The sequence below is a fragment of the Heterodontus francisci genome, chromosome 33 (genome assembly GCF_036365525.1).
Source record: "Heterodontus francisci isolate sHetFra1 chromosome 33, sHetFra1.hap1, whole genome shotgun sequence".
In the NCBI taxonomy this organism is placed as follows: domain Eukaryota; kingdom Metazoa; phylum Chordata; class Chondrichthyes; order Heterodontiformes; family Heterodontidae; genus Heterodontus; species Heterodontus francisci.
The window spans coordinates 14,942,519-14,957,948 of NC_090403.1; the positions used below are offsets into that span (position 1 = coordinate 14,942,519).

Genomic DNA, 15,430 nt, shown 5'->3' on the forward strand with positions numbered 1-15,430 from the left:
TGGAGATGATATGGAGTTTGAAGTTCAAATACGATGTTAGGATTGTGGACAGACTGGCTCAGTCTGAGGCAATGGCTAGAGAGGAGGATGGAACTGACGGCCAGGGGAAGAGAATTTGTGGCCAAAGGCAGTGGCTTCAGTCCTCCCAAAATTTAAATGGAAGGAATGCTCAGCGCAGCCAAGACTGGGTATCGGACACAGGCTGGCAACACCGAGACAATGAAGCGGTCACGAGAGGTGGTGCTGAGGTATAACTAGGTGTTGTCAGTTTACATGTGGAACCTGACATCCTGTAGATGAGAGGGCCAAGGGTGACAGAAGTAATGGTCCGGCAGCAGGAAGAGAAGCCATTGCAGGTGATTCTCTGGCTATGACTGGATAGATAGGAATGGAACCAGGCACGGGCAGTGCCACCCAGCTGGACGACCTTGGAGAGGCATTGGAGGAGGATGGTGTGGTCAACCGTGCCAAAGACTACTGACAGGACGAGAAGGAATTGTCTACCTTTGTTGCAGTCACATCGGATGCCATTTGTAGCCATGTCAGTACTGTAACAGGAGCGGAAATTAGACTGGAGAGATTCAAGCGTGAAGTTGCAAGAAAGGTGGGCACGGATTTGGGAGGCAACAGCAAGTTCAAGGACTTGAGCGAGGAAAAGAAGGTTAGAGATGGAGTGGTAGCTTTCAAGGACAGAGGGATCAGGGACTTTGAAGGGGGAATAATGACGGCAGATTTGAAAGGGAGGGGGACAGTACCTGAGGAAAGGGAACTATTTAACAATATCCGCTAACGTGGGAGCCAGGAAGGGAAGTTGGGTGGTCATTATAGTGGGAATAGGGGTGAGGGAGCAGGAGGTGGGTGTCATTGATAAAATGAGGGGTTGGTAGGGGGAATACAAGGATGTGATCAGAGATGGCCTTACCTGTGATTGAGACATTGGGAATAGAGAGGCCTTGTGAGATGGTGTGGTCATGAATATGAGTTTATCTGGAGGGAGAGGTTAAGGGTGGACAGGAGGTCAGTGACCACACAGGAGAGAGAGCAGGATGCATTGAAATGGAGGTGGAAATCATCTAAGAAGTTGCTTGGTGCAGTTCTCTCATGAACAATAATGTTTTTTTCCTCACCTACATATTTCACCTTGTGAGAGGGGGATAGTATTGTGAATTTAGTAATTTTTAATATTCTGACTTTGGATGTGAGACTCTCGGTGGTTTTCAGAGCTCTTCTGAGAGGCTGTCGTTGTGTGGAGTTGGACTGCTGGGAGGGGCCAAATGGAGAGCCAGTCATCTACCACGGATACACCCTCACCTCAAAAATCCTCTTCAAAGACGTCATCACAACCATCCGGGATTATGCCTTCACGGTGAGTCAATAAGGATCATTCCCAGTGTCTGACAGTGAGACGACAGGGATCATTCCCAGCGTCCGGAGAAATTGCACACTGGTAAACATATTCTGGAAGTCTACATTCCCATTTCAGCTTCTGAAGTCTTCCAGCTTTCATGTTTTAAACCACACAGCTTCCTGTTTTAGACACATTTTATGCCATTCCTGTGTTTCACACTTGCATTTGGTGTGTGGTGAACTAGTTCAGAATGGATACATCAATCCCTTTCTTGCCAGTAGTTTCCCTATCCTCCCGAGGTCACTAATTCTCTCTGGCATACAGTTCCCTCCTCTCATAAAGGTGCTGACTCTTACTGGGATACACAGTGCTGCACAATCACACACTAGTATATATTGCACACTAGTGTATAATTACAGATTGTAGTGTATAATCACATGTTATAGTATAATTATACTGCTGTACATTCAGACGCTCTGTATAATCACAGACTGCACACAGTACTTATTAAATGCTAAGTTTTCTGGGATTGCCTACATTTGGCTGATAGAATCCTCTTGAATTCTCGCCCCAGGTTTCTCCGTATCCTGTTGTCTTGTCCCTGGAGAATCACTGTGGTGTCGAGCAGCAGACAGTCATGGCCCGGCATTTAAAGGAAATCCTCAGCGACATTCTGGTAACTGCAACGATAGACGGCAAAATCCCAAAGGAGCTTCCCTCACCCGAGGTAACTGTGTGGTCAGAGACTGTTGTCTCTCTCTGTGTAATGACTTTGTACAGATGTATTTACATACATAATGGAGGGAAGTGATTGTTATAGACCGTTACTCATCTTTTGACTATCTTGGGCACGTGTGTTTAATTCTAAACACTGCTAATGTCTGAAGGCTTGATGGAAATGGATGTTATACTCTGCATCAGATGCACTTTTCAGGTTAAATGCAGTTATATACCAAAGGAAACATTGTATTCCATGTAGTCGTCATCAGAAACTGTCTGGCTTTAAGGAAAAGTGAAGTAGCCAATATCTGCAGTAAGTTTCCCAACAAATTCCGGGTGATAGTGGAACGCTATATTCTGGACAGCTCCCTGCCTTGGTTTGACAAGTCCAATTACTGTGTACCACTGGAGCTCAGCCTGTGTCAGTTCCTATTCATTGTCAGGAACTGAATGTCTGTCACTTCGAGGCCAGCTTTTTACCTGATGGTGAATAACCAGTTTAGCCACATGACCGAGAGCTACACTGCGTATTAGGAGAAGGCTGGCTTCCTCGTCAAGACTTATGGCACTCCGGAAATGGTTGGTCTCCGCTGTTGAAGGCCTGAAAATGGCATCTCACCGTTTGGCTTCCCATTCAAATGTATTGAGGGTGTGAATTTCCTGTACTGATGTAGATACAGAGCAAACTGGGCACATTTCTCAGTGAATGTCTTGAACTGTGACTCCCAGGAACAGCTGAACACATCAGAACATAAGAAATAGGAGCAGGGGTAAACCATACAGCCACTCAAGACTGCTCTGCCATTCAATATAATCACAGCTGATCTTCTGCATTAACTCCACTTTCCTTCCTGTTCCCCATATCCCTTCATTCACTGAGGGACAAAAATCCATCCCAGCCTTAAATGTATTCAATGACTGAGCATCCACAACCCTCTGGGGTAGAAAATTACAAAGATTCACAACCTTCTAAGTGAAAAATTTCTCCTCATCTCCGCCCTAAATGATCGACCCCATCCCTGATGCTGTTCCCCGTGTTCTAGATTCCCCAGCCAGGAGAAACAACCTCAGGGTTTACCATGTCAAGCCCCTTCAGAATCTTGTGTGCTTCAATAAGATCACCTCTCATTCTTCTAAACTCAAGAGTATAGGCCCAATTTACTCAGCTCCTCATCATAGGACAACCCTTTCATCCCAGGAATGAATCTAGTGAACCTTTGCTAGTCTGCCTCCCAAGGCAAGTATATCCTCCCTTAGATAGAGAGCGAAACTGGGCACAGGACTCCTGGTGTGGTCTCACCAAAGCTTTTGTACAATTGTAGCAAGACTTTCTTGTTCTTGTACTCCAGTCCCCTTGCAATAAATGCCAGCATGCTACTTTCCTTCCTAATTGCTTGCTGCACCAGCGTGCTAACCTTTTATGTTCCTTGTACGAGTATGCCCAAGGCCCTCTGAACATCAACATGCAGAAGTTTCACGTCTTTTAAAAAAAAAAATATTCTGCTTTTCAATTCTTACTACCAAAGTGAATAACCTACAATTAGTCATGGAGTTATACAGCACAGAAACAGGCCCTTCGGCCCATCGTGTCTGTGCCGGCCATCAAGCGCCTAACTATTCTAATCCCATTTTCCAGCACTTGGCCCGTAGCCTTGTATGCTATGGCATTTCAAGTGCTCATCGAAATACTTCTTCCACTTATAATCCATCTGCCACCTTGTTGCCCATTCACTTAATCTGTTTATATCCCTTTGCAACCTCTTTGTGTCCTCCTCACAGCTTACATTCCAAGCTAGCTTTGTATCGTCAGCAAACGTGGGTACATTACTCTTGCTGTCTTCGTCTAAGTCATTAATATAGTTTGTAAATAGTTGAGGCCCCAGCACTGATCCTTGTGGCACTGCACTAGTTTGAAAATGCCCTGTTTATCCCAACTCTGTGCTTCCTGTCCTCCACACATGATTGTATATTACCTCCAAATCCATGAGCCCTTATCTTGCATATTACCTTTCGTCCTTATCGAATGCCTTTTGGGAATCAAGAATACTACATGTACTGGCTTCCTTTTAGCTACCCTACTAGTACATCCCCCCAAAAAATTCTCCAATAAATTTGTCAAACAGCATTTCCCTTTCATAAAACCATGTTGTCGTTTTAGTCTCCATATTTAACAATAGATATACTTGCCTTGGAGGTGGTACTGAGAAGGTTCACTAGATTGGTTCCTGGGATAAGAGGGTTGTCCTATGATGAGAAGCTGAGTAAATTAGGCATACCCCCTGGAGTTTAGCAGAATGAGAGGTGAAACGTACAAGGTTCTGAATGGGCTCGACAGGGTCGACGCTGAGAGGTTTTTTCCCCTTGGCTGAGAAATCTAGAATATGGGGCCACCATCTCGGGCTAAGGGATCACTCATTTAGGACATAGGAACATAGGAAATAGGAGCAGGAGTAGGCCATTCGGCCCCACGAGCCTGCTTGCCATTGAATTAGATTATGGCTGATGTACCTCAAAGCCATTTTCCTGCACTATTCCCATATTTTTTAACATCTAGAAATCGATTTCTGTCTTGAACATACTCGATGACTGAGCCTCTACAGCCCTCTGGGGTAGAGAATTCCAAAGATTCACCACCCTCTGAGTGAAGAAATTACTCCTCATCTCAGTCTTAAATGGCCTATCTCTTATTCTGGACTGTGTCCCCTAGTTTTAGACACCCCCCAGCTAGGTAAAACATCCTTCCTGCATCTACCCTGTCGAGCCCTGTAGGAATTTTGTATGCTTCAATGAGATCACCTCTCATTCTTCGAAATGCTAGAGAATATCGACCCAGTCTCCTCAATCGCTCCTCATAGGACAATCCTGCCATCCCAGGGATCAGTCTGGTGAACCTTTTGTTGCACTCCCTCTATGGCAAGTATATCCTTCCTTGGGTAAGGAGACCAAAACTGTACACAATACTCCAGGTGCGGTCTCACCAAGGCTTATACAATTGCTGGACTGAGATGAGAAGAAATTTCTTCAGCTTGGAAGTTTGTGAATCTTTTGGAATTGTCTACCCCAGAAGGTTGTGGATGCTCCATTGTTGTGTATACTTAAGGCTGAGATAAACGGAGTTTTGAACTTTTTGGGAATCGAGGGATATGGGGTGCGGGCAGGAAAACGGAGTTAAGGCAGAAGATCAGCCAGGATCGTATGAATGACGGAGCAGGCTCGAGAAGCCGAATGGTCCACTCCTGCTCCTATTTCTGTGTTCTTGCGTTCAGCTGTTCCTGATTGTGAGCATCTTGAACCATGACTCAGAAATGTGGTATGTTTCCTCCATATCTACGTCAGTACAGGAACTTCATACCACTCAATGCATTTGAATGGGGAGGTAGACAGTGAGATGCACTTTTTACACAACTTGTGGAAAGACAGTGTATCACAGACAGCATCTTCAAGTTTAACTGCTCATCTGAAGTAGCTGTCCAATTTTGAGATAAATACTGGTGAGCACCATTGGTTTCACCATTATTTTACAGTAAATTCTGGCCCACTATGCAATCTTTCACTGTAACATGTCATATACTGCACTATTAAGCTCCGTCCTGATTTTGGGTGGACTTTGCATTGGAATTGATGGTGATCATCGAATATGTTTGCCCAAATATGGGTGAACGAATGCCTGGGCACCAGATATGCCTAAAAGTTAATGGTGTCTGGTGTTGCGTACGTTAGAGTATTTTGACATATGGTACACAGACCCATTGCTGTCTGTATATAATGGCATTTTGATAATTCAATGAGTTTGGTGACTGCAGTACCATTTAGCACTGCTTGAGTGTGCTTAATGATAGCACTCTTGCCTCAGAAGGTTGTGGATTCCAATCCCACTCCAGAGAGGGAGTACTGCATTGTCAGAGGGTCCGTCCTTTAGGAGAGATGTTAAGCAGAGCTCCATCTGCCCTCTTAGATGTATGTATGGGCACTATTTAAAGAAGAGCAGGGGCATTATCCCAGTATCTTAGCCAAAATATATCCCTGAATCAATATCACAAAAACAGATTATCTGGTCATTATGACATTGCTGTTTGTGGGATCTTGCTGTGCACAAATTAGCTGCTATGTTTCCTACATTACAGCAGTGACTAGACTTCAAACACACTTATAGTTAGCTGTCAGCACTTTGAGACATCCTGAGGTTGTGAATGGTGCTATATAAATGCAAGTTTTTTTTTATTCTGAGAAAGATCTTAGAGAGAGAGATACAGCACTGAAACAGGCCCTTCAGCCCACCGAGTCCATGCCGACCATCAACCACCCATTTATATTAATCCTACATTAATCCCATTTTTCCCTCACATCCCCACCTTCCCTCAATTCTCCTACCACCTACCTACACTAGGGGCAATTTTTACAATGGCCAATTTACCTATCAACCTGCAAGTCTTTGGAATGTGGGAGGAAACCGGAGCACCCGGAGGAAAACCACGCGGTCACAGGGAGAACTTGCAAACTCCACACAGGCAGTACCCAGAATTGAACCCGGGTCGCTGGAGCTGTGAGGCTGCAGTGCTAACCACTGCACCACTGTGCCGCCCTAAATCTTGATACTCAGTAATGGACAAGTGTTTCATAAGTGTGGTTAGTGATATAAATAGAGAGTCAGAAAGCTTCTGTCAAAACTCTCTACAGCTGAAACCATGCTGGAAAGGGAGAGGTTTTGACAAAGCATATAGGGTTCAGTTTTGGCCTATTTGTTGCCCTTTTGAGCTTGCACAGACCTAATTTCCTGATTGGCCTGTGGAGTATGTTTCAAACTGGCAGCTCACCTCATTGAAACAAATGACAAGTGGCCTGCAAGTTGAGAGTTCCCTTGCTGACTGCTGCAAGTTGCCGTTGCTCTTGCTCAACCCATGTACTGGGAGACCAAGATCAACCCCACGATTGGAAAGCCCATCAGCTCCCTTGCTTTACTGCAAAAATTCTGTTCTGCTCACTGAATGCATGAGAAGGAGCTGTGGATTATGAGCGGCTAATTAGTACAATACAGGCAGGGGACGTTTCCAATGAATATTGGTTTCATGTAAAACCAGTACATACCCCTGAAAGGTAAAGGCTCCACTGGACAGATAAGAACCATGGTCAGAAAATGAGGTAAGAGACAATATCAAGCTAAAAGAAAGGCTAGTGAAATCAAAGTAGAAATACAGTGGGCTGGGAGAGCTATAAAAATACAGGAAAGGGATACAAAGTAAGTAATGAGAGCTACAAAAAGGAAATATGAACAAAATCTTGTAAAGAATATCATCGCTAACAGTAAAGGTTTTGAGAAATATATGGAGAGGAAGAGAGTATTAAGGGGGAATGTGGGCCTATTAAAGGCAGATGCAAGGGGGTTTGAGTACAGGAGTAAAGATGTCTTGCTGCAGTTGTCTGGGGATCCGAGGCGGAACACTGGTGGGGAGGGGGGAGCAGGTAAGTTTTCAGGGCGGGAGGTGGGGGTACCGTGGTCAAACTAATCTGATTGGTCTAGGGAGTGGTGGGAAGGGGTAAAGTTTCAAAGTTTATGAACTTTGGGGGGGGGTGGGGTGGGGGATGGAGGGGAAGTTCGGGATCACAAGGCAAGTTTTTTTTTGGGTGGGGGGGGGCAAGTAATGAATTTGATGGCTATTGGGAAGGGGGTGGGAGAGGGTCTGGATAACTTTATTTAATTTTTAAAAGTCATTTGTCTTTAAACATTTAAATTAAATGGAAGGACTGGAATCCCTTTCAAAATGGCGCCTGCGGCTGCACAGTGGCACCTGACACCCTTGCCAGGGACGGACCACCCGCCCGCTCCACATCATTGGGGGGAGGGGGGAGGGGGCTTCCCCCCACAGCCATTAAAATGAGCCGCCGCGTTTAATATCACGGTAGCTCCGCGACGAGCGGTCCACACATGCAGACCGCCACAGTTTACGGCAGCCATGGATTTCAGCAATAGTAATGTAAAATCCAGCCCCAGGAGATCTCAAAACAATTTACAGCCAATAAAGCACCTTTTTGAAGTTTAGTCACTACTGTAATGTGGGCAAAAACTTTTGCACAACAAGATCCCACAGAAATAAGATAAATGCCCAGTTCATCTGCTTTTAGTTGATGAATAAATATTGACCAGAACACTGGGGAGATGGCCCCGGTTATTCAAAATACTGCCATGGCATCTCCTATCCACCCAAGTAGGCAGGCAGGGCCTCAGTATCACATCTCTCCTGAAAGATAGCACCTTCGACCTTGCAGCACTCCCTCACTACTGCACTGGATTATGTACTCTTGGCTCTGGAGGGAGACTTGAATCCATGAGCATCTAACTCCCAGGTGAGAGTGCACTGCACACCGAGCCAAGCTGACAATTCTAACAGCATGCAAATGAGGGTGGTGCACCATATGATTGTTTTTCAATAGTTCATCTATGTCGGCTTAGCCTGTGATTCATTGCATTGTGAAACTGGGCTTTCAAATTTTAAATTTCCTTTGGATGCAAATGATGCAAAATAAATCCTTCTCTTAGGCAGTCCCTCGGGGTCGACGATGACCTGCTTCCACTCCACTTCAATGGGTTCCGAGATGGCTGATAAGTCCATGCATGATCTGCAGACTCTGCCACAAGGGGCAGCTGGTGCTTGAAGGGTCGGGTAGTTTGGAGGTTTGTGCGCTCCTTCCAATGTCTCGACTTAGTCTCCGCATGTTCCTGACAAAGTCTCTTGAGGTGGCTTGGACAACTGACAGCAAGAACCTCAAAGTACTGGAGAAGTACCACCCGAGGTGCCTCCGCAAGATCCTCCAAATATGGTGGCAAGAAAGGCAGTCCAATAGCAGCGTCCTCTCCCAAGCCAACCTGCCCAGTATTGGGGTGCTATTATGTCATTCGCAAGCCTGACACCAGAGTCCTGAAGTTGCTGTTCTACTCAGAATTTAGTCACAGGAGGAGATTCCCAGGAGGACAGTGGAAATGCTTTAGAGATGACCTCAAAGCATCCCTGAACAGAACAAACATCCCCATCAACTCGTGGGAGTCCCTGGTTCGTGACTGTCCGAGATAGAGAAAGCTCATTCGGGAAGGCATCATACACCTCGAGGGACTTTGTCAGGAACATTTGGAGGGAAAGTCGAGGGATCGCAGAAACCTGCAAATTACTCATCTACCTGACCCTTCAAGTATCACCTGCCCCTCGTGGCAGAGTCTGCAGATCATGCATGGACTTATCAGCCATCTCGGAACCCATTGAAGTGGAGTGGAAGCAGGTCATCCTCGATCCTGAGGGACTGCCTAAGAGAAGGATTTATTTTGCATCATTTGCATCCAAAGGAAATTTAAAATTTGAAAGCCCAGTTTCACAAGACAATGAATCACAAGCTAAGCCGACACAGATCTGCTATTTAAAAACAAATACATCTTTGCTTAAATCTGTACTCTCCCTAAATGGGAGTGAGTTGATCCGAGGGCTGATGCAATCCTCTGATACCATTGCTTTGGCAGAAACTCAAGAGAAAGATTCTAATAAAGGGGAAGAAATTGAACTCTGGGCCGGCAGCAGATCAGCAGGAGGAAACAGCTGATGAATATGAAGAAGAGAATGTGAAAAATGAAAAAAGCAAAAAGGTAAAGGGGTACAGGCTGTGAGTAAGGCAGAGGGGTGGGGGAGAGGAGAGCAAATGACTTGTTTGTGTTCCCTGGAGTGCAGCTATATAACAAGAGTTTGTATCAGCTGCAGGAGGAGATTTTTTAAACCTTTTTATTAAACTTGGTACATATATTTCAAACCAGAACTTAGATTTATGTAGTGTCTTTAACATAATAAAATGTCTCAAGGGAAGTGTTATCAGACCATCCAGGACAAAGCAGCCCGCTTGATTGGCTCCCCATCCACCACCTTCAACATTCACTCCCTCCACCACCAACGCACAGTGGCAGCAGTGTGTGCCATCTACAAAATGCACTGCAGCAACGCACCAAGGCTCCTTAGACAGCACCTTGCAAACCCGCGAACTCTACCAGTTCGAAGGACAAGAGTAACAGATGTATGGGAACATCACCACCCACAAGTTCTCCTCCAAGCCACACACCATCCTGACTTGGAACTTTTATCACTGTTCCTGGGTCAAAATCCTGGAAATCCCTAACAGCACTGTGGGTATACCTACACCTCACAGACTGTAGTGGTTTAAGAAAGCACCACCACCTTCTGAAGTGTGAGAAACGTAGCCCACTTAATAATAATTTACACCAAGTCAAACTCTGAAGAAGTAAGTTTATTTAACGTTCTTGCAAGATCGGGTGTCCGAACAAGCAGGCACACCGATCAACATATTCAGTTGATGTTTATACAATACAAATTCATTTGTCCACGCCTTTATTTTACATTATTGGTTATAACGTATTATGACACTAACCTATCCTATGGTTGCTACAGTCTCCTCCTCTGTTTACTTCTCCCCCTACTCTAACTTTCTAGCCCCTGACTCTTGTTTTTGTTTTACCTTATTTGGCTCTCCATTGTGTGTGTTAACTTGCAGCTGCCAGCCTTTATCTTAGTGGGGCAGTTTCTCATTCACTACATCCTTTGTTCTAACTCTTGCTGTTTTTCTTTTCTCTGCCTAAGCACAATTTTTAACTGCCGTACTGTCTCAAGGTCTTTACTTACATACCCTTATCAGTTCCTTTTATCAGTGATTTCATTATGTTGTGTAGAAATGACTTCTTGGTAATTTTCCACAAGCTGTAGAAACAACATTTCAGTATTTCTTATTCTCACATGAAGGACAATTAAGGATGGACAATAAATGCTGGATTTGCCAGTGATTTCACATTCAATGAACAAATAAAGGTAATATTTGACATCGAGCCACATAAAGAGATGTTTGGACAGATGGCCAAAGGTTAGGTCAAAGTGGTAGCTTTTAAGGAGTGCCTGAAAGGAGGAAATTGAGGTGGGCTGTCGGAGATTTAGGGAGGAAATCCCAGAGGCTGAGGTAGCTGAAGGCGCTGCCACCAATGGTGGAGTGATGGAAATCAGGGATGTGCAAGAGGCCATAACTAGATAAGTGTAGATAACTCAGAGGGCTGGAGGAGATTGCAGAGATAGGGGAGGGGTGAGGCTATGGGTGGATTTGAACACCTTAAAATGGAGATATTACTGGACCAGGAGCCAATGTAGCACACCTCTCATTTTGGCTGTCGCCATTTCTGTCATGCCCCCAGGTGGACTCTCGATTGGATTTCTTGTTCAGTTAACAGCTACTCACTGTCATATCATGCTCCTGCCACTTGATGGAGCCTCAAAAATCCCAGTGCCCCTGGTTTCTGAAACGTTTCAGAACCTCCATCTGCCATTTTCTTGTCGAGCAAGTTGTAGTTCTACCTTTGTTTCCTTCAGTTTCATTCAGCTTTACATTTTTTTAACGTTCTCTTTTTTTGTTTGTTTGCTTTTTGCTGCCTTGCAGCCTCCTGCTTCCCTTGCTGCAGATCGATAATATCATTTATTTAATATGTCTGCATAAGATTCAAGGCAGCTCAATACTCCCCACCCCCCACCATCACTTCCACCCCCCCAATGCTGACTTTAGCCCAGCCCCCAGTGCTGTCCTCCTGACTCTCCCCTCCCCCCGCCCTCACACTGCATGTCCATTAGTCCCAGCCTGCTCACAATGTTTCTCCGCTGTGCTAGCTGTGTCGGCTACGGACTTGTGTCGGGGCTACTGCAGCACCATTCTCTACTCCACACAAAAGGATGCAGTTCCCTTGTATTAAAGGAGTGTCACATAGCTACTTTATAATCTTCTGTCTGAGTACCCTGGTGTAGGAGCAGGCTGTCGATGTGAGAGTTTTCAAGTGTCCTATGCAAGATTCCATGGTGTTGTAGAATCGGAGCTCGTTCTGTTTTCCATAAGAACAGCAAAGAATCCTTTCGGGAGTGAGTCCACCCTGCCTGATCGAAAAAGCCCAGACCCTCGAACTCTGCTTCACCTGATGATAATTCTTTGACTCTCAGTGGGTGAATTGTTTGATACCATGTGGCGAGTGCAGAGATTGGAACACGGTCCCATTACCAGACAAGGATGGTTAGAGGCAAAGTGAAGCTCCCTACTCCTCCTGCCAAATGCACTTGCCCTCAAACTATCCTTTTGTATATTATTGCCATGAACCTTTATTTTCTCCTGTGTTTCAGTTTATTTTCAGGAGATTTTCCCTGTAATTTTTTGTTCTCCCACAAGGGCCAAGTTCCACCAGGAAACCTAGTGATGTGGTCAGTTTGCTGGTATTTTGGATGCACCTGTTTTCTGCTGTGGGATGGAATCTGAGACCAGTAGCAGCACTGGGACAAGTCCTGCCTCAGAACTACACCCCCACTACTCACCAGCAAAACAAAAGCTGTTCAGCTCCCACAATACCTGCGCCGGGGGGTGGGGGTGGGGGGGGGGGGGGGTGTCAGTGTGGAGGGAGGTTGAGGGGAGAGGCTGAGGGCGAGCAGCTGAAGGGTATGAGACCGGCCTGGCAGATTCATTCCTGCTCCTCTTGGCCCCATAAAAATATTTGAAACTGACATTTTCGAGACCTCTCCAGCTCTATTGCTGGTGGAACTAGTTAGAGAGTTCCGCTGCTCGGTCTAATTCATTCTATCCTAAAAAGGCCATTGGTACAACGAGGTGAGAAATAGGTTGAGGGTTCCCTTTCGGCTTTCACCTGGTCTTACTGTAACAGGGTTTAATTTTAAACCCATACGAACATATGAATTAGGAGCAGGAGTAGCCACTCGGCCCCTTGAGTCTGCTCTCCCATTCAATACGTTTATGACTGAACATTGCCACCTACCCCCGATAACCTTTCACCCCCTTGCTTATAAAGAATCTATCTACCTCTACCTTAACCATATTCAATGACTCTCCTTCCACCACCTTTTGAGGAAGAGAATTCCAAAGACTCACAACCCACAGAGAAAACATTTCTCCTCATCTCTGTCTTAAATGGGCGACCCCTTATTTTTAAACAGTGACCCCTAGTTCTAGATTCTCCCACAAGGGGAAACATCCTTTCCACATCCACCCTGTCAAGACCCCTCAGGATCTTATATGTTTCAATCAAGTTGCCTCTTACTCTTCTAAATTCCAGCAGATACAAGCCTAGCCTGTCCAATCTTTCCTCAAAGGATAGCCACCTCATTCCAGGTGTCAGTCCAGTAAACCTTCTTTGTACTACTTCTAACGCATTTACATCCTTCCTTAAATAAGGAGACCAATACTGTACACAGTACTCCAGATGTGGTCTCATCAATGCCCTGTATAGCTGAAGCATAACCTCCCTACTTTTGTATTCAATTCCCCTCGCGATAAACAAAAACATTCTATTAGCTTTTCTAATTACATGCTGTACCTGCATATTAACCTTTTGCGATTCATGCACCAGGACACCCAGATCCCTCTGCATCTCAGAGCTGTGCAATCTCTCACCATTTAGATAATATGCTTTTTTATTCTTCCTGCCAAAATGGACAATTTCACATTTTCCCACATTATACTCCATTTGCCAGGTCTTTGCCCACTCACTTAACCTATCTATATCCCTTTGTAGCCTCCTTATGTCCTTTACATTAGATTAGAGATACAGCACTGAAACAGGCCCTTCGGCCCATCGAGTCTGTGCCGAACATCAACCACCCATTTATACTAATCCTACACTAATCCCATATTCCCACCAAACATCCCCACCTGTCCCTATATTTCCCTACCACCTACCTATACTAGTGACAATTTATAATGGCCAATTTACCTACCAACCTGCAAGTCTTTTGGCTTGTGGGAGGAAACCGGAGCACCCGGAGAAAACCCACGCAGACACAGGAAGAACTTGCAAACTCCACACAGTCCTCTTCACAACTTACTTTCCGACCTATCTTTGTGTCATCAGCAAATTTAGCAACCAGACCTTTGGTCCCTTCATCCACGTCATTTATATAAATTGCAGAATGTTGAGGCCCCAGCACAGATCCCTGTGGCACACCACTCATTACATCTTGCCAACCAGAAAATGACCTATTTATGCCTACTCTCTGTTTCCTGTTAGCTAGCCAATCTTCATTCCATGTCAAGATCTATTCCCCACACAATGAGCTTTTTTTTTTGCAATAACCTTTTCAAAAAAAAAACTTTTTTTTAAAAAACAGACCGTGTTTTTAACTCCCCCTTGGTGAATCCTTGTTCACTGCTTTCCAATTATAAGGCAAAGAAACCAGTACAAACAGGCTTTCTTAGGTTTAAAGAAGAAAAGTTGAAATTCATTAAACTTAAACTCTAATTCGGTTAACGCCTACGGATACACACCGCACCCACGCTAGCATGCATATGCAATACATACAAATAGAGACAGAAAAGAGCAGAAGAAGAGTAAAGTGGAAAGGTTTGAGGCAATATCTGAAGAGTTGTTGTTGCGGTTCATCGAGCTCACTGTACAGTCTTTGATTGTAGGTAGATCTTGCTTTTCGTTGGGGCCCAGTATTCTTCTTAAACCTTGTTCACTGTAGGAGACATTCCTCTCTTGGGGTTCATGTGGATTCAGAGGCTTATGAGAAAGAGATGAGAGCAGACAGGAGAGATCTTCAGTCCAGGAGCAAACAGCTTTCTGCCCAAATTGTTTGTACAAATTCAAAAAACTCAAGTTGCCCAGCAGGTTAGTCATGTGACTAGCTGGTTTGACCATGTCCATTTGTGTATTTGGCCATCTTAGCAGTCAACCTGGAATGCGAGCTTCCCCACCTTCAACGTCTGGCGATCAAAAGGCTATTGTGGGTTGAATGTCAGGGAATGGCTGCTTTGTCCTTTCAATTATGATTAATATGCAGATGTCTTTTCCTGCCACGGTTTAACAAGTCCTTTCTTCACTCCAGTAACAGTTTAAAATCAATGTTCATGACAAAATTAATGTGCCTCATAGAAACCTATAAAATTCTTGGCAGGTGGGTGGCCTAGCTTGACATTGACATGGCCTATGTATGTCATAGGACCATAATTTGCATTGCAGGAAGGAACTTCTTGCCTGAAACCTTGGCTTACCATCAGGAAGATTGTTGGGGTTAGTGGGGCAGTAAAGCTACTGACCCCATTTTTAGGCCATTAGCCCTGGTTTTAGTCAGCTACATTCAACTTCCCTGGAATTCTACACTCTTGTGTATAGAAATAATGACAAATTCAGTGTTTCTCTTCCAGTCGTTCGAGTTTAATTAAAAAAACCATAGAATAAGAATGAAACACTGCAAAACATGTGATGATCTTGGCCCAGGAAATGGGAGCTGGGATAAGGGGTAATTGTACAATTTAATGCTCTTTGAAAACATGTCCAAATCC

At 44.8% G+C, this 15,430-nt stretch overlaps 1 protein-coding gene across 2 annotated transcripts in view; it reads left to right on the plus strand.

The window, feature by feature from the left end:
* The window catches only part of LOC137348028 (1-phosphatidylinositol 4,5-bisphosphate phosphodiesterase delta-3-like), a 109,369-nt gene that overhangs the window by 60,047 nt on the left and 33,892 nt on the right, over positions 1–15,430 (plus strand). For both annotated transcript variants that reach the window (XM_068013112.1, XM_068013113.1), the window contains exons 7-9: positions 1,222–1,366; positions 1,923–2,075; positions 9,573–9,695. In XM_068013112.1, coding sequence (XP_067869213.1) covers positions 1,222–1,366; positions 1,923–2,075; positions 9,573–9,695 — 421 coding nt within the window. The remainder of the gene's footprint in view (positions 1–1,221; positions 1,367–1,922; positions 2,076–9,572; positions 9,696–15,430) is intronic.